This window comes from Phocoena phocoena, chromosome 3, assembly GCF_963924675.1.
Source record: "Phocoena phocoena chromosome 3, mPhoPho1.1, whole genome shotgun sequence".
NCBI lineage: Eukaryota > Metazoa > Chordata > Mammalia > Artiodactyla > Phocoenidae > Phocoena > Phocoena phocoena.
The window spans coordinates 90,294,378-90,320,018 of NC_089221.1; the positions used below are offsets into that span (position 1 = coordinate 90,294,378).

The 25,641-nt window shown below is 35.5% G+C and overlaps 1 protein-coding gene across 1 annotated transcript in view; it reads left to right on the top strand.

Annotated features, from left to right (window-relative positions):
• The window catches only part of MAN2A1 (mannosidase alpha class 2A member 1), a 159,968-nt gene that overhangs the window by 105,366 nt on the left and 28,961 nt on the right, over window positions 1-25,641 (top strand). Inside the window, exons 13-16 of the mRNA XM_065873309.1 lie at window positions 7,460-7,625; window positions 8,959-9,177; window positions 9,892-10,014; window positions 12,923-13,037. Of these exons, the coding sequence (XP_065729381.1) occupies window positions 7,460-7,625; window positions 8,959-9,177; window positions 9,892-10,014; window positions 12,923-13,037 (623 nt within the window). The remainder of the gene's footprint in view (window positions 1-7,459; window positions 7,626-8,958; window positions 9,178-9,891; window positions 10,015-12,922; window positions 13,038-25,641) is intronic.

Here is a 25,641-nt window from a genome sequence, read left to right on the forward strand (position 1 = left end):
TCCCCATACCCCATATAATAAGGTTTTTAGCAATTTGTAATGACTTAAAGACACCTCACTCCTCACTGTGATTTGAGATTTATCTCTCTTTCTAGCTCCATATATTGGCATTTTAGACATGCGCTTTACTATGTAGATTCTAGTGATATTGAATGACCTGTATGTCCTGAAAATAATGTCCTTTTTTTCTTTATATATCTGTGCCTTTATTCTTATGGTCACTCTACCTAGAGTGTATTTCCCTACTTTTACTTGGCTATCTCTCCCTGACCTTTTAAAAAGTTACATGTTTTTGTAGTTGTATTTTTCTGATTATTTAAAAAATATGTACTTTTTGTAGAATAGTGTTTTATATCTAGATGTCTAAAAAGTAGCTGCAGGATGTTCGCTAAAAATCCCAGAATCTAGAGGAAGTATCTCTGTTAACAGTTTAACTTCTCTTCTGCTTAATCTACTCTGTTGTTAAACATATCTACTGAGTCCTTAATTTCAAATATTTATCCTTCTAGAATTTCATTCAGTTAATTTTTGACGTATTCAGTTTCTGTGGTGGAATTCTTTATGTTTTCATCTACTGTATTCATGTTTTCCTCTTTCCTTGGACATAGTAATTATCATTTTAAAGGCTTATCAGTTAACGCCAATATCCAGATGTGTGGTTCTAATTCTTCTGTCTTTTTGTTGTTTAATCATGTGGCTCTGTCTTTGCAGATGTCTCAGCTTTTTATATTAAGTGCTAGACATTGTGTAGGAAAATTTTATAGGCTCTAGAAACTATCTTCTAGAGAGTGTTCACTCTTACTCCAGTCAAGGGTTGTGCTAAATTGAGGCTAATTCTCTCAATGTCTTCTTCATCTAGCTCATTAAGTTTTCAACTAATAGCCTGGTATATTCTGTAGGCCCTATTCCCTGGTGGGTTCTAAAACCTCATGATATGTCTCTGCTCTACTTTTTAGAAGCTTTCTGTTTAGATTTTAAGCCTCCTTTTCTGTGCAGCTCCCAGTGTTTGGCACATGGACTGATGAGAAAGCCAACTGTGCACTTGAAGCTTTCTACATCCTCACCAAGTGTCTTTTAGCCTCTTTGCCAATCACAGTGAAACTTCTCTAGGCTTTGTTCTGGGTTTTGCAGGGAACTCAGCCTTTCCCGTGCTGAGAATTGGCACAGCCCAGGGTGAAAATGGCTAGAGAAGGCAGCTCTCTTCTCTGCAGTTTTTTCTCCTCAGCAGTTCTCTGTTGCCTTCAAGCAGATGATTACTGTATTTTATCTGGTTTTTCTAGTTGGCCCATAGAAGTGAGAGCTCTCGTCAACTACTTCATCTCTCCTGGAAGTGGAAGCATTGTTTATTTTTCAACTTCAGTTTCGTGAAAGAAAAATGGTCATTTTTTCCACTTGAGTGTTTATATTTCTATTGATTTGTAGGAGCACTTTACAAATATCCCAAATTTGATCTCCTTTTATTTTTTTATTCTTTAATCTTATTTTTTAATATAGAAAATGTTCTAAGCTTTTTGTTATCAAATCTGCCAGTCTTTTGCTTTGCTGTATTTTTCTGTTACGGTTAAAAAGAGAATTTGTACCACAAATTTTATATTTATTTTTCTTACTGATTTTGTATCATTTTTTCTGTTTTTAAATTTTTTAATTCATTTACAATCAGTGTTGGCATATTGTTTTAATGCATTTGTTTAACCATTTATCTTGCCCATCTATTACTGTAGATGTATCATAGGATTGTTTTGCTCCCTTTCTCCCAATAAAAGGATTTCAGTGGGATTTTGGTTGGCAGTGCATAAGATTCATGAATTAATTTTAGGAGAGTTGTATATTTTGTAGTATTTTAGTTTTCTCACCTAGAAAAGTATGTCTCTTCATTCATTCACTTTTATGTCCCTCAGTAAAGTTCTGTCAACTTCTGTATATACATTTTGCTCATTTTGTATTAATTAATTTTCTGTTTTGAATGCTCTCCTGATTAATTCTTAATCATCCTGACTGCCATCTTTTTGTGTGTATCACAAGGCACACTGTACATAGTTTTGTATTATTACCTACCCTATTATATTGAACTCAACAATTTCTCTTTCTCCCCTTCTAGACTATAGATATTCAGAACAGGGACTATGTAGTCACATTCATAAGGTTATAACTACACATACCATGAGGAGTCCTTCTCTCTGTCCTTTTTTTTTTTTTTCTTGCCTTTTAATTTAGCCACATGCCATATGGTTACTTTGTATGTGTGTAGGTTCTGTGCATCTCTTTATTTATCTCCACCCCCCGCCATATTATCTGAACTCTTGTTTTAAGGTATCTGTGTTATAACATGTGTGGTTTTGTTAATTTCTTTCCTTTAGATTTATATATGCCTTACATAAGAGAGCATATAAGGCAGCTCAGTGACCTGAGTTAATTAAAACATTCATTCCGCCATTCATGTGATTCATGTAACAGGATATCTGGTCAGGACACCAAGAGGGTCTTATAAGGGAAAGGAGAGATTTAATTGCTGTTGAGATTCTACTTTGTGCCAGGTCTGAGCTCTGAGCTCTGTGATTTTCCAAACATTTTATCATTTAACCCTAATTGCAATCTTGTCTCCTGATTTTGTAAATAAAGATATTAAGGCTTGAAGAAATGAAATCACGTGTCCAAAGCCTCTCAAATTCTAAGTGCTGTAGTGGGTTTTTGAACTTGAATGTATCTGACTCCAGAGCTAGGGACTCACAGAACTAATCATGATTTTTAAAGATCTAATGTATCTCAGAAAGGCTCCCTTTGTTTTTATAGCTTAATTTTTTTTTCCTGGTGGCTAATATGGTAAGCATTATGTTTTAAACCTAGAAAACTAGGTAGACTATATGAAAAGTTCGTATCTAGAAAGTGCAATTTTTGTAAACATATAAAACTATATATTTTCGTACTCAGAATACTGTACAAAGGTTACTACTCTTCTTTAGATGACGCTCCACTAATGAGGCTACTTAGAGAAGATGAATATATTGTTTGAATTTTTTAATATGCTATCATTGATTAAGAATTGGACAGAGTGAGCTCTACTCTTTGCTTTGTTCTTAACTTTCTCTGTGATCTTGGATCTGTCATTTCCCCCATCTTTGCAAAGGGGTTAATTGCATAGCTTGTCGATGCTATTTTTTAAGGAATTAAAATAATCAAAATGAAAATGATAAAGCTCCACACTAGTAGGTATTATTCACAAATGATAAATTCTCCTACTGGGATTTTTGTGTGTTACTCATTCATCAACTATTTATTGAATGTTATTCCATGCCAGGTACTACACTAGGCACATGAAGTTACAATTACTTTTCATATAACCTGGTGTTCGCTTAATTGGTTTTAAACTGCACTTACAGGGGACTTGCAAATATTTTTCATTTCTGTCTTCTTTGCACAGCCATAAATGTATGTAGTATTTTTTAATGGTTTTTTGAATAATGTTTTTGCTTTCCTCATGCAGTGAGGTCGTAAGATAAACTCTTTAGTATATGTTACAAGATATTTTCTATGCCAGCGTTCCAGTTTATAAATTTTCTTTCACAGATAAAATGTACTGAAATGTAAATAGCTCTTTGTTCATCCTGAGCTTCCTGAAGATAGAAGGTCTGTGGGGATCTTTGGCATCAGTGAAGACAAAGTTCTTCTCAAGTGAATTAGGAACTAAGGGAATCTCCACAGGAAACCGCAGTTGTCAAAATGGTTGTTATAAGCTTGGCCTGTGAATAAAGTGGTTAGGATGGTTAAGAAGATGGTAATAGGGGTAGGACTGAGTTCTAAGTCTGTTGTGGCACTTGTAGCTGCTTGCGCCTCTGCAACATACCTAACCTCCCTGAACCTCAGCTCTCCTATCTGTCCAGTGAAGGATGAAAGGCTGTGCCTCATAGATTATAGGCCTGAGGACTGAACCCCGGCATACGGGAAGCACTCTGTAAGTGGTTAACTCCAGCTTCACTCTCACCAAGAGGCATGTTACTTTCATTCTGCCCTATGTCCAGTCCAAGAAGGAAGTCCACGTAGTCCTAGTCTTTTGTTCATAGTAGGCACTGATTAGATTTGCCTCAGAGAGAGGACCTGGAATGCCACAGTTGTCTTTCTTAACATGACATAAATCATTTCTACAAAAGGAGTGAGGAAATTCTAAATATACTCCTCCTCATTAGAATCTTCAAGGACAGAACCTCGTTTACAGTGGAATTATAGTTCTTCCTAAAATGACTCCCAGTTTGACATGAGCGTACAGATGTCTTTTCATTTCTCTCCATTCCTTTTTCCCTCAGCCACAGTAGATCATAGTTTGCCCTCTCATTTGATTGGCAGGTATCTTCATGAGGTGAAGGTTGTTCATTGTATATAGAAAATTGAGATAATTGCCTGTAGGCAAGTTGCAGGGGCTTCATGTCATAATGCGAGCTAGGAGGCTGGATGTGACTTGGTGACAGATGATAGATAAGAAACTAATGCAAATATAGGGGAAATTGAGAAAAAATATTTCTGAGCTTCCTATATAGTTACTTCCAAGATAAAATAGAAATTAACTAGCCCCGTTTTTCAGCGATATTTTACTCTTTTCATCTGTTAGTGTGGATGAAATAATATTAATTTTTAATAAATAAGTATGATATTATGATATGAAACCTCCTGGTTCCGTTCACAATTGATTGACTTAAAAGGATTCGTGTTTGGAGATATTGGCAGTGTAACAAATGTTTGACTACTAAACATGATAATGACAGTGAAAACTTAGTTAATTTGTGATGCTGTACTTATTTCCCAAGGAAATATAATTCATGTATGATAATGCTTTCAATGTACTCTACTTGAAATGTACGTAGAGGTTTGTGTATCAGATAAATGTGTGCTGTGATGCACTTGAACATGCTGTGAATCTCTAATTATGTTAAAAAATTATTTTCTTAGTGCAGCTTTATACTCATTATATACTCTACGCATTTAGTTTTTGAATAGATTCCTGGCATGATAATTACATAATCATTCAGTACAGTAGAAACATCATTATGGTCAAATACTAATTAGCTATGAAAATGAAACAAAACAGAACCTAGTTCACAGCTTATTATAAAAAGCTATTTAATATTGTACAAAACGAAATGTATGGTTGAAATTATTATTTGCTTTAAATTTGAGTCATTTTCTTCCTCGCTGGGAAGAATCAGTGTTTTGGATGCTTGCTACCTAATTTATTGCTTGGACACATTATATTTTATTATCAGAGCCTTTATAGCCAGCTCTGGGTAGTAGAGCATCAGAGAACTTGAAGTGGGAATTCTGGGTTCTGTACCTAGGTCTGCCTCATGACTTCTGCAGAATTAAGGGACTGGCCTAAGTCTTCAGACTACATGTTCTAGAGTTCTTCACATACTGGCTCTAAGCCTCTGGGCACATGGGGTTCAGTAGTAAGTCACTCATTTCTGGGATGCTGGTTTGAACATCTTTGGTGCTGGACATGAGTGATCCTCAACTGCTTTTCTTCTCCAGTGTACCTGAGGAATATAATATAGTGTAGTTGATAACAATGAACCCTGGCATTTGTGATTCTCCAGGTGTGTTTGTGATAGGAGAACAATTAGGCAAAACGTGAGCTCTGGTGGAGGGCAGTGGGAGGGTGCAAATAGGTTGATTCCTTCAGGTAAGTCTGTTAAGCACACCTCTCAAGGGGACAGTATTCTCACTCGCCTTGAGAATTGCTTCTGTGGATAAAAATGGGGTTTTGCCTAGCACTTTGAGGCTTCAGTGCCCTTTGTAGATATGTTTTTGCCTGCATGCTTCAGCTGCTCTTTTCTCGTATACATGTGGAATCTCAATGAACGTAAATGGTGTAAGTTAGATCTTGTGATACTGATGTATATACTACAAGCCTAATAGGAGCCAGAGACGTTCTTATTGTCATATATTGTTACCTTTGGTATCTCACAGTACTGTCTCAATCAAAAGTGCTTCAGCTGATAAACAACTTATAAGTCAAACATTTTATAGGTTTTACGCTACATCCTCTTTCTTTTCCTTCGTGCTTTTCTGTTATCCTTCACTTTAGTTTTGGCCACTGTATTAATTTTATTTCCTGACAAACCATTTGCAATGCAGTTGAAATATACAGGACACACATAAGATAAAAGAGCGCTGCTAGGCTTTCTAATGCACTAAATAAACAATGCTAGCTTGTTTGGACCAAGTCTGATATCACTATGGGTAAGAGGGAGAAGTGGTTGACTGACTATTCATTTCTGTGTTCCTGAAGTTACAAAATTATGTAGGAAAGCAAAATATTTCAGGTCATGAAAATATTCACTATTGAATCAGTTATATTATTAGTCAAATATCCTCTTTGATACTGCTTATTTTATTTGAAGATAATATGATGCAAATTGTTTATAAAGTAAAATCATAAATGTTACAAAGAGTGCATAATTCATGAAGTCTGTGACATGATGATCTAGAACGTTTTAACTCACAGGCAAAGCCATGAAGCAGTGAGGATCCAGCAGAGTTATGCTACTGAGAAAACCAAGGATGTTAGGGGATTCAACTGACAATTATTTAAATACCAAAGAATTGAGAGAGAACTTTTAGAAAAATGATTAAGTCCTTGAATATTTTTTATAAATATAGTTATGTTTAAAACCATCCTGTAAAAATGAAATGTTATGTGAAGGATGTCATAATGTACTAATATAAAATATTGTTGGAAAAATTTTGCCAAAAACCCTACTTCATTCTAAGAATTATACTTAGTTGCAAATATTGCCTAAACTTATTTTAATAGTCGTTATTTCCCTTTTCTAGCCAAGTTCCAATCAATTATTTTACCACTATTTGTTATAAAATTTCATCCTGTTTTAAGTAGATTCACTTCAAATGACCTTTCCTCTAGAACCAACTCTCTTGGATAATAAGGGCCCCTGTATATAAAATATATATGTGAATTATGTGATTCTGCATGTATAGCCGTACATTTCACTGTGTTTTAGTGATCTAAAATGAATGAGCTAAATGAATTTTAATTGAAATTAGTTGTGACTAAAATGCAAACAGACAATTTATGTATTTTCTTGTTCAGTGAGTTAGGCAGGGATCAGGATATTAGTGGTATAGGGCTGGTTATTTTAGAAAGACCAATAAAACCATATGTATATAAGTCATTTTCTGGGACATAGAAATAACTTAATTATAGTTGTATTAATGTCTTTCATTTGTATAACATTTATTCTTAGAAAGTCTGAGTCATTATTACATTACTCTTTGTACTGTGTGGTATTTGTTGTGATGAAATTGCCTGTTCTCCAAAAGTTTTACCAGACTCTTTCTTATAATTCTTCTCCTTGTGTTGGCTTTATGACTGTCTGTGACCTGAAATCTCACAAATAATGTGGAAAAGTTCAAATACCTTGAGACCCCAATAGTAAAGCGACTGTTTTTGCAGGTATCTTGTGGTCTACAATCCTTCAGAACAAGACCGAAACTCAGTAGTCTCAGTCTGTGTGAGCTCCCCGACAGCGCAAGTATCCTCTCCTTCAGGAAAGCCCGTGGAAATTCAAATGAGTGCAGTGTGGGATACAGCAAATACTGTTTCACAGACAGCCTATGAGGTATGTGCTCTCTATAGAACTTAGAGAGGCAACATGAAAAAAGCCTAGCCAGTCTATAGTTTATATGTGTATTAATATATATCCCTGAGAGCTGTCAAGTTGGTGTATGTAAAGTGGTTAAAGTTGTAAATGCCAGAGGATTTAACTGGTGAGTTAAATGACACTAAAGGAAAATAGATCCTGTGTTTTCCAAAATATTAATATCTTTGTTAGTATGTGTGTTGTATGTTATTTTTAGAATGTTATTAGTATGTATATTGTATATCTTTGTATATCTATTGTAACTTGTTCCTGAAGTCATGAAGTAATCATTTCTCATAAAAGTTTGAATTTTTTGTTTAACTTAATTTAATGACAGTTATAAATATTGAAATGGAGATAAATACCATCCTTCTAAATAACTTGGGATACTTTCAACTTTTCACTGCAAAGGTGACATTAATATACCGTGAAAGAAAGACTTCCTAAAATAAGTAAGATGCTTCATTTCTGAGATAATTATGGAAAAAATCTGGATTCAAATAATAGACATTTTGGGGAGAAAATGTCTTAAAATAAGCAATATTAAACTGAACCCCCATATCACTGGAAAGATCTAAATTTTATAGTTTGGAGTACAATTTAAATTGTACTCCAAACCCTAAAGACACAGACATAAGCTAGGAACTCTAAAAGAAAATTAAAAGCCATTGCTGGCTGCTCTTATAAATTCATAATCCTTTAGATAGAAAGGAAAGTGTAACACCAATTTTGGTCAGATTTTACAGGAAACACCCCATTTAGAGAATGGAACAGTAGCTCCTGGAAGGCAGGAGTCATGTCTCATGGTGGGTGCATCCTCCATGCCTTGTTCAGTGTCTGCTGGACCCCAGGCATTTGATGGCTGGTGTTGACTGAACTAATGTGCTTAATATTTATATTGTTACACTTACCATTTTTATTTTTAATGTACTGAAATATTATAGTATTATTAAAATATTCCTAATAATTAGGAAAAATCATTGTTCACAATAAACCCTTACCTTCATGGAGAATTTCCCTGTCTGAGCATCCATTATGAGCACCATAGGACAATTGAGGATGGTCACATAATTTCATATATTGGATGAAAGCAGTAATGTCTTTGATAGTCTTACCCACTTGAAGTTATTAGTTTCCCTGGATAAACAGAGATGTGGATACTCTACCCATAAGTTATCAAAATATATTTATGGAATATTACTATATTCTCTTTTTTAAATATGGTAGTTTCTCCTTTTTACTAGAAGTATATATGGTTTCCTTTCAGTAGATACATTTCTCTTTAATAAATTCTCTCCTTTATCTTGTAAAGATCTCTTTTCTAGCACAGATGCCACCATTGGGACTGAAAGTATATAAGATTTTGGAAACAGCAAGTTCAAATCCACATTTAGCTGAATATGCCCTATATAATGGTCATATAGCAAATAAAGGAATTTTCAACATGAATAATATAAAAAGTGCTCAAGAAGATATAACTCTAGAGAACTCCTTTATTAAGCTGCGGTTTGGTCACTCTGGGCTTATGGAGGTATGTTCTGAATAGTTTATAGAAGTCTTGTCACTTTTATTATAATATATGCAGATTACTTCTGCAAAGTGGGAAAAGTGGACACAGATTCTCTGGGAGAAAGGATAGATGAGCTATATGTACCTTCTCCTTGTGGTCCACAGTGACCACTTGCTCTTATAAGTGTGGTCTGTGGGGGGTGCTCTCAGTGAACTGTTTGTTATTTGTCCACAAGATAAGTATGAAAGCTGTGGCTGTTTAGAAATGTTTATGGAAACTTTAAAGTAATTTGGGTGAGTAAAAGTATGCCTATTGAATCTAATAATAAAAAATTTGAGTGTATATTTGGCATATCACTTTAATTTTTCTAGTAATTCACTTTCATTGTACTTTACAAAAATATTGTTCCATGCATATTGGAAATAAAAATAAATCCACTCCTTTACTACAGAAAGTTTGAAAAGTACTGGTCTAATCTCTTAATTTGTGTATCTCTTTCTTCCTTGGTGAAATGTGTTCTTTTTGTTCCTATGGCAAAGATTTTAAATCCTAAGGTTAAGTATAAAATTTTGAGTGTTTATCTAAGAATTGTGAATATTAGAGGATGAATGTTATCATTTTTGAATCTATTGCCAGGTAATTTTTTTTTTTGAAATTGATATATACGTGTAACTATATAAAACTTGTTAATGTCTTAATTGTGAGTTACCTTAATTTTTTTTTTTTTATCCTTAGGAAATGATAAATAAAGGAGATGGTAAAAGTCATGAAGTAAAAGTGCAGTTTTCATGGTATGGAACCACGAGTAAAAAGGACAAAAGTGGTGCCTACCTCTTCTTACCAGATGGGGAAGCCAAGGTAAGTGTTGGTGAGCTGAGCAGTGAATAAGCACTTATTGAAAGAATAATGAGGAGCAAAATAAATGCATCTCAATATTTTGTTATCTATTAGGAATAAATGAGTTGGCTCCATTATATATATCATTATTGACACTTAGCAGTTTCTAGTTGAATGTTAGATAAACAAATAATTTCTCAGAGTTGAAATTCAGTTAGGATGCTACAGTGGACAAATGCTTTCTATGGAAAGAAGCTAGATTTGATTTAAGATTAGGGTGCTGCTGTGTTGTTGTGTACATATGTGGCATAACATATATATAGACACAAAATTCCTAGCCATATGAGAAAAATATATTGACCACTGAGCCATTTTTCTCCTTAAATTTTAGCACTTTAAAAAACAAACAAAAAAGTGTTTTCCTACCCTTGACTGTAAAGGTAGTATATGCAAATCTTAGCACATTTAATGCAGAAAACTAAGAAAACAATAAAATCTGCCAACTATTCCACAAGACCATGAAAACCCCTGCCAACATTTTGATATATTTTTACTGTCTTTTATTCCCTGCATATCTTTTTTCCCCCATTTTTAAGTTTTTGCCTTCCTACATGAACATATTTTATTTTTCATTGTGACAATGCTCACAATCTGATATGTTCTTTGAAAACACAGTTTTAATATACACTTTTGTGTTTTAAAACTTTTAGCTATAAGATGAATCAGGTCTGAGGGTCTGATGTATAATATGGTAACTAGTTGATAGCACTGTATTATTGAAATTTGCTAAGAGGGTAGAACTTAACTGTTCTCACACAAAAAAAGTGTGTGTGTGTGTATATATGTGGGAAAAAAAAGAATTTCCTATTGTTGCATATGTACATTTTCTCCCAATACTTTACTACTGTAACATTGTGATAAGCTTTCTCTGTAGCATTCTTTTTGTACAGTGCTAATTATTTCCAGAGGATAACTTTCCAGAAGAGTCATTTTGTGTCAGTGGATGAAGCCTTTTAAGGCTTTTGACATGTACATACTACTTATCTTCCCTCTAGAAAGATGGCATACATATTCACTCCCACCAGTGTTTTTTTGAGAGTAGCTCTCTATTATGCTATTCTAAACTCTGATAATTAGCCATATTAAATGCTTTACCTATAATAATGAGTGAAAAATATTTTACTGTTAAGATTTTTCTGATTATTAGTGAGGTTGAACTTTTTTATGTCTTTATCTTTCATATTTCTTTTATGAGTTTCCCATTTAAGTTCTTTGACCATTTTTCTTTCGATATGACTTGTGGATCTGTAAGTATTCTTTATATATGGTAAAATTAATCCTTTTTCCTATTTATTGCAATCCTATATCCTATTTATGCTCTCACTGTGTCATTTAGTTTGTTAATTCTTTTATTTTTCTGTTATGTAGTAGTTTTTAATTTTTGTGTAGTCAATTTTGTATTTTTTTCTTTAGAGTTTCTTCCTTTGCTTTTACACTTACACAGGCTTTCTCCACTTTAAGATAAATTAAATATTCTCCGTATTTTGTTGCCTAGGGTCCTGTCTCCTGAAAAAGTTACTTTTGTTCTAGAAAAGCTTGCTAACCAAAATCAAATATAGATTTTAAGAGATTGTGTAGGCCACACTCAGGATTCTAGTTATTTGTCATTGTTTCTGTTTTTTTAAATCATTGAGGAATTAAAGGTAAGCTACAGCTCATAGTAGGCATTTCAGGATAGGCAGTGGATCCTAAGTATAAGCTACATCAGTGTTTTCTCACTTAACAGCTTTTGTCATTAGACAGGCATTTTGTTTTGACTGACATTTTCTTTTAAAAAAAAAAGTAGCTATGCTATAGAATATTATACATGGACAATTATAATTACTAATTTATTTTAAATGATTTTATCTTTAAATAGCTCTAATATTAGATAGAAGGATAAAGAGAATCAGCATATGTTTACAAAGAAGAAATAAAAGAACATCAGGGAAAGAGACAGCTGAGTTTATCAGAAAAAGGCCCGGACATCACCGTCCTAGGTTTCATTCTCCTCCATTACTTTCTAGCTATATGGTAATTAGGTACAAGAACTTTGTTAACTATAAAGCATTATGTTAATTTCAGAATATTTTTCTCTAGCCAAAGAGGTAAATTTGGAAGAGAATTACACAGTTCTGAAAATCTTGTGCTACATTGCAAGCCTAGCTTTTTATGCTATTGTTGAGGTTTCTAAGGTGTGTAATACTTAAGAAAATAAACTTCTTCATAAATCCTTTAAATTTTGTTTCTGTGTCATATAAGCTATGTGTTTTATTCCCATAGTGTCTTTAATCTAGATTCTAAATAATGAAAACTAAACCAGTGGTTGCCATAGTTTTTCCGAGTTTGGAAGTTGGCTTTATATTCAGCTAGTTCTTGTGAGTAAAAGGGCAGTGTTAGAGTAGTAAACCTGACTGTGATTAAACTATGTTTCTGATTCCTGCTTCCTGTTTGCTTAAGATGACTCCCTGTGGTCATCCTAGCCACCTTCCCAACCCCTGAACATTAGGGAGCCATGGTTATAATAAATGTTTGCCTGAGAAAATGTCACTGCTATAGAACGAGTGCTCATTCTAATAAATAACATATGGACAATATAGAAAGATTTTAATTAGAAATTTTTATATCTGGGAGAAATGTTTGTAGATCATCTAGGCCAATCAGGTTGTAAAATTTTTATTTTCTATTTTCAGCAGTTTTTGTCTAATGCAAAACCTTATATTCAATTTTTGTAGCACGCACATATTCTGATACCTCGTAAGGTTTGTTTTTCACTTAAAATTACAAATATCAGGTGATATACATTTGCCAGTTTGGAAACTATAATAAACATTCCTTGGAAAAACTAAAAGCCAAAATACTTTTCTTAAAAATGTGATTTCCTCCTCAGCCTTATGTTTACACAACACCACCCTTTGTCATAGTGCAACATGGAAGGTTTTTTTCGGACGTGACTTGCTTTTTTGAACATGTTACCCACAGAGTTCGACTGTACAACATACATGGTAAGAAAACAGAAACGCAGATGTGAAACAAATGTATACTGATTCTTGAATTCTTGCTTTTCTTTTGTTGGCTTTAATAAATTAGCAGTTAGTTTTCAGAGATGACAATCATCTGTCTAACCTTGACATCAGACTTATCATATGATTTAAAATGTATTTACCCTTTGATAATTAAAAATGGTAAAACATTTAACGCCTTACATATACTTGTTCTTTTCTTCTGTATATCTTCTCTTTCCTATTGCAGTATTTGTCTTAAGTCATGTGCTCATTTCTCCGATCTAAAAACAGTATAGTGATTTTATTTTATAAAATGGAAATTATATTAAATGTGGCTTTCAATTAATGGATCACTGACTACCTCTGTCACACACACACACACACACACACACACACACACACACACACACACATGGCCTGCCTTAAATATAGAATGTATTGTCATAGTGTACTACTAGAATTTAACTTTCCTCTGCTTGTTCTGCTTGTTTATGACTCTTTAGCTTGTAGAGCATAAAATCAGGCAGTTTTTATTGCTTTTAGGACAGTATTGAAGCAGCTTCTTTGTTAATCAAGTGATAAGATATAGGCCTTTGATCTCATTAGAAACTGAACTGTGGACTGTGGCACTGGTCCTTCCATAGGATTTGGGTGGAGCTGTGGTTCCCAAACAATCTCAGAATTGTACAGTTTTGTTGGTTGATTTTGAACTCGCTGTTTTTAGAATGGAGTACTCTTCCAACCACAAGTTTAATCCTGATAACCAGGCCATTTACCATTATATCAACTCTCTTAGAAAAGACCTCATAAAAATGCCACTTTAAATGTTTTGTTGCTGTTAGCTAAGATGAAAAATTAGAAAAGGATATTCTTTTATATCCTAATATTTATAAATATTAAAAATATTCTTTTAATTTTTTTTAATATTTAATATTTTTAAAAAATATTCTTTCCCAGAATCTTTAGGCAGGTAGACAGTAAAGCATTTCAAAACCAGTGATAAAATGAATGGGCAGGCACTGTTTACTTTTTAGGTATTGTGGGGAGGCAAAGGCTGCTATGTTCAGGGAATTTCTTGGACAACTAAGTTCAGTTTTCAAGTTTCAGTGTCTAAATTTGATTTTGTTTTTAGTTAACTTTCTTAAACTTCAAATCTCAACGATGTTTGCCTTTTGGTAGAATTTCAGGTGTGGACAGACTTTCTCATGTGACTTCTTAGGTGGTAATGTGATATGTTTTCAGGATTACCCGTGATTTGTATGTTGAATTAAGAAGTAAAAGGTCTTCTAGAAGATGGTAAAGTCATATTAGACACTAACTATGTGTCTTTTGCAATTATCTGAAATCACTTTGCTACCTACAAGAAAGTTTGTAGTTTTGAAATAATCTTTTATTTAGTTTCCCAAAACCTTTTAGGTCAGGAACACTATTGTTGGCTCTCTCTTTGTACTCTTGCATAAGCCATTGTTTACTGTTTCTGAGAGCCCTAAAACTCCATCTTCACCTATGTTTCACCAAAGGTTTCATTTTATGGGTAGAAAATAGCATGATCACACAGGAGATGTGCTTATCTACTTTTTAAGTTTGCTAAAACTATTGTGTTTTAATGGAGAAGTTCTTCCTTGAATCTAACACGGCACCGTTTGGCACAGATCTCCATCATCAGGCTTGGTTTACTATTGCTTTTCATCAGTGATATTTAGGGATAGGCTGTGTCTCAGAGTTGCTGAAACAACTCATCAGAAAAATTCCAGCTTCTCAACAGGTGTATTTGCTTAATTGCTTTTGCTTCTGTTTAATTGCATCCGTCCATCAATGCAACTTCTGAGTTTTCTTCTGTTGGCCATGGGATCTGGGTTTCATATCAAAGGGTGGTTTCAGTAAATTAGACGGCCCTCTTCTGCTTCTGTGGCTGTAGCCTAGCTTGCCGTCATGCTTCAATGGCCAATTTGGAAATTAATAGGCTCTGATTTGGCCCGTTTACTTATTCCAATAAACACACACTCATCAGAACTAAATGCTTGTCTTTTCTCCTCTTCCCCTCCCCTCCTGTCCCCTACTACTGAGCAGTCAGAAATGCCCAGTGGCTGACGAACAGCCCTTTAGCAGGAGCAGGGGCCACGGAGAATTCACCGAGCCCCAGCTCTCCAAGGTGGCAGTGCTGGCTCTGATTAGTCAGTTAAGGAATAGAGGTTGTTTTGAACAAAGTACTTAGAGTATTAGCATAACAAAAATACTAATAAAAAATAAATATGCAGACCTCAGATTGCCTCTGGATGTCTCAGTGAGTGGAATAAACTTGAGCTCAAGCCTTTTTTGCTGACGGTAGATTTTTGCAGCTTGGAAGCAGAAAGCTTCAGAAGTTTGTGGGAAATGACAGATAAATATGTTGGATATAATGTGAAGTTAACTTAAAGTGCTGTTCAGATGAGTTTTACTGTACTTGCTTGGACTGAACCTGAAACCAGCATATGTAACTATTCAAAGTGGCAGATCCATCTTTCTTTTTGCTGTCTCAAGCCCAGAGCATTTTTTTTCCCCAACAAGACTACAGTTTGTGAAAAATGGAGATATTAGATCACCTGAAAGACTTTCTTCCAAACTATATAGCCTCCCATGTTTGTATCTGAGTTCCTGGGAAAAAAAAGAAGAAAAGCCCAGTTATGGAGATAGAGCCTTTTCTTGGTAGCCTCTGTGACCCATTTCCATCTATCCTTTTCTTTCATACACTATTGCGTGAGGGCGCAGGTTGCCTGGATCCTGTCTTAGTGGGTTTTAATTAAATCACTAACCCAGGCCTGTGACAGAGATGTGAAATCTTCAGGGTGTTTGACTCTCTAGGTGTTCATAGTACCTGAAAAGGGTTTGGTTATGCAGCGCTAAAGCGTCTGTACTAAGAAATACTTGACAGCTCTTTTGAACTTTGGCCTCTTGTAAACTAGGCTTCTGAGTGATTGATCAAAATGCATAGATTAACTGACTTTTGATCTTAGGTGCTACGAATACTTCAGCCAGCTTCCAAGCTTTTATAGATTGGCTTTGGTTTTAAATTTCTTAAGATAACAAAAATATCTATTCTTGAACTTAACTTATTAAACTATTTTCAGGCATAGACTAATTTTGCCTCCTTTAAACTGAGTGGATATGGTTATTTGGATGAGTATGAATGACTAGAGCCTGTTGTTAGTACCAAATTCATGATCAATGGGGGTTGGGGGGAGGGAGATTATTAATATTTTAAGATTACATACTGAAATTTTATGTTTACTAAACCAGTTAATCACACAAAAGATTTTATTATCTCTGAGCAAGAAGCGTGAAGAAACAGAAAATGAGTTTTATTATAGATTGTCTTTACTGAGTATCCGTTCATATTAAACCTTTCAAATTCCATTTATTTGAAACATTCTTTTAAAACCTAAGGTAATGCAAACCCGACAAAATATATTTAAATTTCTCAATCTCCTTTTTTAGTTACTCTTTGATTCTTCTCTCCATAAAGTAACTTTTACCCAATTTAATCTTCAGCAGAAAACAAAGTCAAGGACAAAAATCAACCAACACTTCCCAAATTACATAAACTGTGTGATCATTGTTGATTTTGAAACAAACTGAGTTGGGAGGCCCAGGTGCAGCCTGACTTCTGGTTTTGTTCTTGGTTTGGTATTTAACTTTAGTTTCTCTATTTGTGTTCTCTCCAGATTCTGAAAATAATAAGCAGTACAGTTTAAAATCTCTCTCTTAACATCATTGAAGCTATTAAAAACGCTGTGTTTTTATTTTCATTATTGTTCAGACATTACATTAAAAAGGTTTCTAGAAATATTAAATTAGAGGAAATTTTGTGCTCACAAGCTTTAAAAGCTTCAAAAGATCAGAGATTTCTAATGAAACATCATGCTTTGCCTTATATCAAGTTAAATAAATCCTTTTTATGGTGACCATAACTTAATGAAATACCCTTTTAGGACTATTTTATGATTTCTAAAAGATTATTTCATTTGTAGAAAATAACATTTTTCTGGAGGAAAAGATGGGAGAGGTGGAGATTAATTTTTCTTGTAGTGTAATCATCTTTCATTAAATTGAAGCTGTAAATGTTACCAGATATGCTGCTTTAGCTTTTATCATTAACCTTGGATTAGAAGATAGAATATAATACAAGCAGAAACCCCTGTACCACCTTGTGTTATAGTAATTTGTTATTTTACCATCACAAAAAATACATATCTTGTTGTGATGTTATGATCAGTAAGTGACATTCACGAGCCGTAGTTTCATTTGTCTTCAGAATTGTAATTATTAGACTGGTGCTATTTTCTGACATAAACTGTTACTTTGAAGAATTAGGTTGCTATGGGTTACCAATGTATCATGTTCATTTGCACTGGCACAAGGTTCAGGTTCCAGATCTGTTAATATATACCTTCAAGGTATGTTTTCCCCTTCAGGACTATGTTCTCCTAGGCAGGTGTTTGTGAGTGAGTGAGTGAGTGAATGTGTCTGTGTAAACCATGTTTCAACGCTTAGGAGAAATACCTTAAACGCAGTAAATACTTTTGCCTGTTTTCCACCAACATATTATGAAAGTACTGCATGTAGTGGATCTTGCCAAAAGAAAGTACACAGTAGCCTGGGGGTAAAATGTAATGAACTGCCATCAAGAAGTATGGAAGAAAAGACTTTCCTTTGGCTGAAATGACTGATAATTTCCTTCCAAGGGCATATTTAGCAATCAAAGAGAAGTTGCTTTGTTTTTCTTCTGTTTTGAATATATAATCTAAATGGATTCATAACATGACCCTTGACTTTTAGAGAGTCAAAATGAATTGTATCCAGTTAAACATATAAGAGAATCACTTTGGGAATTAGAGATCTGAATCCTTAGTTTCACCTCTAAGCAAACTAGAGTGACCTTGAGTTTGTTCTTTAACTTCTTAGGAGAGAAAGACTAGATGGTCAATTAGGTATCACCATCAGAGTCTTAACAACACTTGTTTTCACATCAAGTTTCTTTGGTGCTTGACTCCTTGCTCCTAAATTCATCTTCTAAGGATGCTTGAATCTGGGGCCCTCATCCCTGGAGTCCTTCCACTTATAAACAAGGTCTCACAGCTTCACTGAAGTTGTTTTTATTTCCATAAAAAGCTTCATGAAGATATTAAAATGGTTTATAATCAATCTCTCATTTTTCCCAGGACTACATTCCATATTTAGTTTGATTTAAGAGTAAAAAGCATTAAGTAAGTTATGGCTAGGCAGACTTAGGTAATTAAAACATTTTTCTAATATCATAATATGCAATTGACTGCTAAGAATTTTTTTCCTGTTAATTGGAACTTTTAAAAAATGAAATAAGTAGCTATGTGTCAAATCTGATTATTCCCTATAGGCATGAAAAGGAAGGTTATTTTAAGGGACTATAAGCACATTCTGGTTACACAAATTCAGAACTCAGAGGTTATCTTGGGGGCTGTTTGACAGCAGCTGCTGCATTGAAGGCATAGCTTCTTAGTGGGAAATAGCATCATCTCCCACAAATATGTGTTGTACTAAACTCAGATGAAGGGAATAGGGATGGGAAACACAGGGAAGTGTGACGGTTAAGAGCTCCGACTCCAGAGTCAGCCCATGTACATTTCATTCCCAGCTTCCAAACCTGCTCTGCCACTTACCAGGTGTTTGACCTTGTGCAGGTTATTACATACATGGTCTTGGCTTCATCATCCTAAAAATGATGACAATAATAGAGTCTTCCTCATAGGGGTGTTGGAGGATTAACTGAGTTAATGTACATAAAACCTGACACACACTAAGTGTTGTATCTTCTTAAGAAGGATATGCAGGCCTGAGAGAGTGGTCATTGGAGGGTTGAGGCATTTGGAGAAGATTTGATAAAGGAAGTGAGTTTCTGAGATGCTAGGTCTTAGAGAAATGTCACTTGAATGGGCAGAAAAGAGGAAAAGAATAGCGCAAAGTGTGAAGTGGTGTGGGTGAGATCAAATTCCCTTGTTCCTATAAGAATTTGAAGAATCTGTGTCCGTTACATATTTGTAATTTGACATCTAGTTTTCCTTTATACATTTAAATATTTGCAAAGGGTTTTATTTTTGGTATACTGTAAATATTGACATTTTAAGATAAGCATATCCAATGGGTAGCAATTTGATACTAAATCATGCATTTTTTTTTTAAGAGCTCCTGACTTATTTATTTATTTATTTATTTAAAACTTTTTTGGCTGTGTTGGGTCTTCGTTTCTATGCGAGGGCTTTCTCTAGTTGCAGCAAGTGGGGTCCACTCTTCATCACGGTGCGCGGGCCTTTCACTGTCGCGGCCTCTCTTGTTGCGGGGCACAGGCTCCAGACGTGCAGGCTCAGTAGTTGTGGCTCACGGGCCTAGTTGCTCCGCGGCATGTGGGATCTTCCCAGACCAGGGCTCGAACCCATGTCCCCTGCGCTGGCAGGCAGATTCTCAACCACTGCGCCACCAGGGAAGCCCAAATCATGCATTTTTTAAAAGCCTCAACAAACTGTTTTATTTTTTTTTTTCTTCGATACGCGGGCCTCTCACTGTTGTGGGCTCTCCCATTGCGGAGCACAGGCTCCGGACGCGCAGGCTCAGCGGCCATGGCTCACGGGCACAGCCGCTCCGCGGCATGTGGGATCCTCCCGGACCGGGGCACGAACCCGTGTCCCCTGCATCAGCAGGCGGACTCTCAACCATTGCGCCACCAGGGAAGCCCCTCAACAGACTCTTCTTAAACAGTCAAATTTCATATCATTATTTTCTCCTTGAACTCATATTTCCATTCTAATTCCTCCACCAAATTTTATCTTAATATAATACTTTATGCTTGAGAGTCTTATTATTGGTCAACTTTTCATTCTTCTTCTGAAAGAAATATATATATGTGTTTTAAATATATATATATATATATATGTTTTAAAATTCTGTCATCCTAAAGCTCGAAGTATTAAATTTCTTCTGGATTGAGTTATAAAAAGTGTTATAGTATATGATTGATCAAAATATATAATTGATCTATATATATTACCACTTTGATCATTTATAAACTTTAATAGAAACATTTTTCTTAATGACATGAATTGTACCGTTTGTATCCTAAATGTTTATGCATTCATTGGTAAATGTTACTTATTGCTGGAAGAGATAGGTTTCAGCATTGATTTTATTCTTATTGTTCTTATAAATGAAAGGCAAAGGAATGTTGCTAACATAAATAAGTAGGTGGAAATTGAAGGAGTTTAGTTATGAGAATGCCATTTAATTCCTTGAACTCCTTCTGAGTTATATTCCATAAATCACAGTGATCTATTGCCAAACATTAATCAATTATTTTTAATGATCTACTGTCTGACAGCTTTACTAGGTAACCTTCAATTTTGTTGAAAGCCAACAATTGGAAAACCATGTGTTTTGCAAAAATATTTGTTCCCTGGTTGTTGAAGTTCAATCAGACACCAATACTTCAAATTGTTTTTGTTCAGCCCCACTTGAGTTAGGGTGGGTGAGAGGCATGCTGCTGCCTTTTTTTTCTTTCTTTTTTCTTTTTTTTGGTTAAGCTGGGAGAAGGAATAGTGAAAGTGTGGTTTAAAAAAAAGAAAAGGAAGAACCACATGCTTCCATGGCAGGTCTGTTTCAGTGGAATCTGAGCTTCCTATCTAAAAGCACCTTGGAAAAGACTATGTTTGCAAGAACAGGAAGTAGGCAACTCCAGAGTGACTGTCAGTGTGGAGGCAGGCAGACCACTGAGATTACTCCAGCATCCTTCCTTCTCTGTACTAGACCAGCCCAAGTCTGGACTGTGCGTCATGAGCTGTTTATTTGCCTCCCAGGTTAGTTAGACCAGGTCTGTTTTGGATTTAAAAGAAGGTTACTGATGTAGGTGTTATGTTCCTCCAAAACAGGGCTTCTAAAAAACCTGTTGGTTTTTAAAATCAGTGTTTATTAGAAAAAAAATGACAGATTCCCAGTTTTGTTGTGTATGTTTCAGTTATTAGGCCTTTTTCACATATATCATACTTAATTGGTAGAATCTTTAACCAGAATTTGTAATCTGTGTGATCGAAATGCTATACCTTTCTTATTATGCATTTACTTTTGTGTCATTGTGAGAATTATTGAAATGAAGAGCATAAAGTATGTAGACTAGTGCCTAGCTCATACGTTGATCAGTAAGCAGTGGTAGTTATTTATCTAGTGCTTTATAAATGAAACACAGTGATGCATCATTATTTTCTTAAATTTGAGTCTTGGAATGAAATTTACTAAACTGTGTATTCCTGAAAGCAGATGTTAAAATTTTCACTTGTGGAGAAATAATCAACGTGAACATTTACAGGCCTGGAAATCAGCAGGTACCTCAGAGAATAAATTAGATCTTGTAATGGATGATAAGTTGAGTCAGTCAACATGGATAAAAAGGTTATCTGGTTGTGGGAATTACTACCATTTCTATTCTTGGTGCTTTAAGATGGGAGTACAGTTGTTTTTTTTTTTTAAATATAGTCATGATAATATTTGCTCTTTAGAAACATTATCTACATGTTGACCTACTAAATTTATCATTGTTGTGTATTGTCATTTAAGTGTATGTGTCAAACTAAGCAGTGTGTGTTAATTAATAATCATGTGTCAACTCCCAGTTAAGTTGGATAAGTTTACAAAAACAATGTCACAAAGTAAATACACACTAGGAGAGTTACTCTTATATTTTTGATCATTTAAATACAAAACAAAATACTCCCAAAATTGAAGGGGAGATATTCAAAATTAGGAGCCCTGGTTTTTCATGACAGTTCTTATTGCCTTACTTCTGCTATGACATGAGGGCTCAGTCCCTCTCTCCGTTCAGACACAGATTTGAGGAAAAGGGATGAGGACAGCAGGTTGATAGCAAGGTTCCATTTTTGCCCCAGAGTACACATTTTAAGGACAGTCACTGAAAGACCTTGCTTTAAATCCTGGGTGGGTTTTTTGAGGATTTATTTTATATTTGATTTCCTATCTATGTCACATTTCAGTTAGACTTTTGTTTGAAGGCTTAAACACCTCTCTTAGGGCTGTCACCTTCACTTTTCATTTTCCCAGGTGGGTGTGGGCCAGTTGCTGTTTTTCCATCTTGATCTGATAACTTGTCCTAAGCACACATTGAGTGCCACTAATAAGATATTGGATTCTTGCTGGAGTGAGAAAGGGGCTCTCCTGCTCTTTTCCCCAAGCTGCTGCCTCTTATTCCTATAACTACTTCAGTGTCGTGAGAGAGGCGTCCGATTTATATTCCTTGGAAAAGTATGCCTTGCATTTCAGAATTGTTAGAATAAGGTGGTCTTGGCAGGTGGAGAGGGCTGAATTAGGCTGGTCCAGATAGATTTTAGAACGATTTGGCATGAAGAGAGTAGATTGTGCAGAGGAGATATGCCTAGGATTCTCCAGAGGCCCTCAGTTGCTGCTCAGAGCCATGACCCCAGCCTTTCCATCTGCATGACTTAGTCATTAGACCATCCTGGATATTTGCTCCATCTCTTCTTTCAGGCACAGGGCATGTGTTCGAGGTGCCCTCCAGTTTTTCTCTCCATACTCAAAGGAGTATGTTTCTTGGTTTCCTTAAGACCAGTGCTGAGCAACAGAGTCAAGAGGGTCTTGCCTTCCGACCCTGATCCCTTGCCTCCTTAGTTTCATTTTTCCCTGCCATCTTAGAAAATATTCTTTTTAAAAAATGCTTAAAATTATTTTTATGTATAAATGCAAATTATATACATGTGTGTGTGTGTGTCTATTTACACACATACTCTTTTGACAAAAATTTCACACATTATGGATATAACATAAAGTCTCTCTGGAATCTGTGTCTGGCCCCTATCCACTGCTCAAGAGAGGTAATACAGATATTTGCACGCTCTCTCTCTTTCTCTCTCTCTCTCTCTCACACACACACACACACCCCTACAGAAATGTATAGTATTATGTTTGTGTCTGTTTCAGCATAAAGTTTATTGTACTGTGCAAACGCTCTGTTTGCTTTTCCCATCAGATCTTTCTCTGCCAGGACAGAGAGTTGCCTCCTTCTTTTCATTTGCTACACAGCATTCCATAGCATGGGTGTACCTGATTTTATTATTCATTTGCCTGTTGATGGACATCTAGCATGTTTCCCCATTTTTTTTACTCTTGGCACCAGTGCGCTCACTGTAAACATGCTTGTGCTCGTGATTAGTGTTCATTTTAGGTAGATAAGAGAGGTAATTAGGGTATGTGTCTTTAATATTTAATATATATTACTTTATTGGCTTCTAAAGTGACTGTGATATTTTAAAAGAGATTTTTGGATTGTTTTAAAGAAGTTTTGGGTTCTGGCAAGCCTTGTCCCTTAATTTTATTTCACTCAATTCAGTAACTCTCACAGCTTATCAGATCCTAGATCAGTGCCCTCTCTCCTTGTTTGAAAATAGTCTGGAGCTCTCCTCTCTACTTAAGCATTCCTACAAAGCTTTTCCCAATCCTTGGTCCCAAAGTAATTTCAACATTTTCCAGTAGTTGGTCTGCTATTGAGACATGATGGTTGAGAGGTTTAGTCCTGGTTCTGCCAGGCCTTGTGATCTGGGGCAGATAATTTCCTCCTAGGCTTAGGGTCAGGAATGATTATATGTAAAGCCTATAGTGTATGGTACATAGTAAGCACTTGGTACTTGTTGGCTGTTGTCATTCCCCCATGCAGCTGAACCCTTCACTCAGTTCTTGTGTACCTATTATGTGCTGGGAGCATAAGATAAATAAGACATGGTCCCTATACCTGAGGAACTGACCTTCTAACATGCATGTGCTTGCCCAAAATGAAAGTACTTACTCATCTTTTATCTATTTGAATCTTATCTATAGCCCATCTGCTTTCTCCCAACCAGTTAACTTCTGCATCATGAGGGACAGCCTCTCACATCTTTACTCATTCTGTTTAACAGTGATTCAGCACCAACCACGTGCCCAAAACATTGTTAAAAACCGAAATATGAGATAGTGTATAAGACAGTCTGTGTTTGTGAGCAGCTCATAGGCTCTAGGGAGGAAAAATTAAAGAGCTCCAGGGTTCTGAAACACTCGTTTGGCTTCTCTGTTATAGCTTTTCACCTGTGAACTGGCTAAATTTTACTTTGCATTGTCTGTGTGTTAATAAGGATAAACAATCTCCATCCTCTCTTCTCCAAGGGCACAGAGTGTGAGGTGCTAGCAAAAGGGCACTTAGTTCTCTGTTGAAACCGGGGAATGGCCTCACACCCGCTCCCCCTCCCCCATGGACTACTCTTGTTAAGTAGGAGCTATTTTCTTTCCCAGAATTGAAGAAAAACTAGAAGGACTTAGAAAGCCCTGGCCATCTATGCTCAGGTAGAACCATTTTAGTAAAAGTATCTTTTGCTGCCACATCCTGCAAAGATTCAGCATATCACTGGGACCACTGGGTTTGTACCCCTGCTTCCTGGGGAGTTCTGCCCTCAGCCCCATGAGCTTCTTTGGGACTGACACGTCTTAGGAATTCTTGACACAGAATAGGAAAAGTCAGCAGTCTTCTTTCTCCCTCACACATGTTCTTCTTTTAAAAATAATTAATTTTCTTTGAGAACTCAGGGATACCTCCTTGCTTTTTTTTACCATTACAGGTTTCATTTGGTTTGTTCACAATAAGTATATTAAGTCTGAACTTACTTTAAGTCTGCCCTGGCACAGAATTTAAGTCAATGTCTTGCTGAATTGTGAATGGACGTGAAGGCTCCTTTTAAAGGAGCTTTAAGTGTTTGTTGCCCCAACAGGATCTGAGCATAATACTGAGCTTGAGAAAGATGATTTTCTCAATAGAAATAATTTATCATTGCTAGAGATAATGTGAAATTACTAATTTTTTCTCGAAGCATGTTTTTTTGTAAATGTTTTCCAGAGATACATACCTTGAAATTAATGATGGTCTCCTTTGTGAAGACTTTATTTCATTTCATGTATTTTGTTAACCCCTGAGATAATAGTCCATCTAGAGAGGAGAAAACATAAAGCAGTACTAAAAACGCTATGAATGCTTTCAGTAAAGTAGAGTCACTTGCCATCTGCTGTTTTCCCTAATGCTGCATTAATACTAGCATCTCTAGTGCTACATGTTGGGTTTTGGGCATCTTTGGTTCATTTGTGAATGCTTGTCTTTTAAAATTTTATATACAATTCATTTGGTTTTAGAAAAATATTCTGGATAATGTAAGTATACTGGAAGGAAAGTTTGCATTTAAAGTAATGCATTTCCCAGTTCAAAGAACACACTATTGTTCTATCACCAGCATATGCGCTTGCTTTTTTTTTTCCCCCCCAAACTTCCCAATAGTGGTGAAGAAGTTTGGATCAGCTATGTTGGCAGGTTCTTGTAATTCTCAGAAGGAAATGTATGTATGCATTTAATTAGCAGAGGTTAGTGGTTCAGACTGTGGCTATAAAGCAGGAAAAAAAATGGCACTTCTTTCCCCCACCCATGGAGATCATGCTCATCATAGTAAGAAACTGAAGTTGGCTCTGGTTGAGGTTGTTGAGTTGGAAAGACAACATCTAC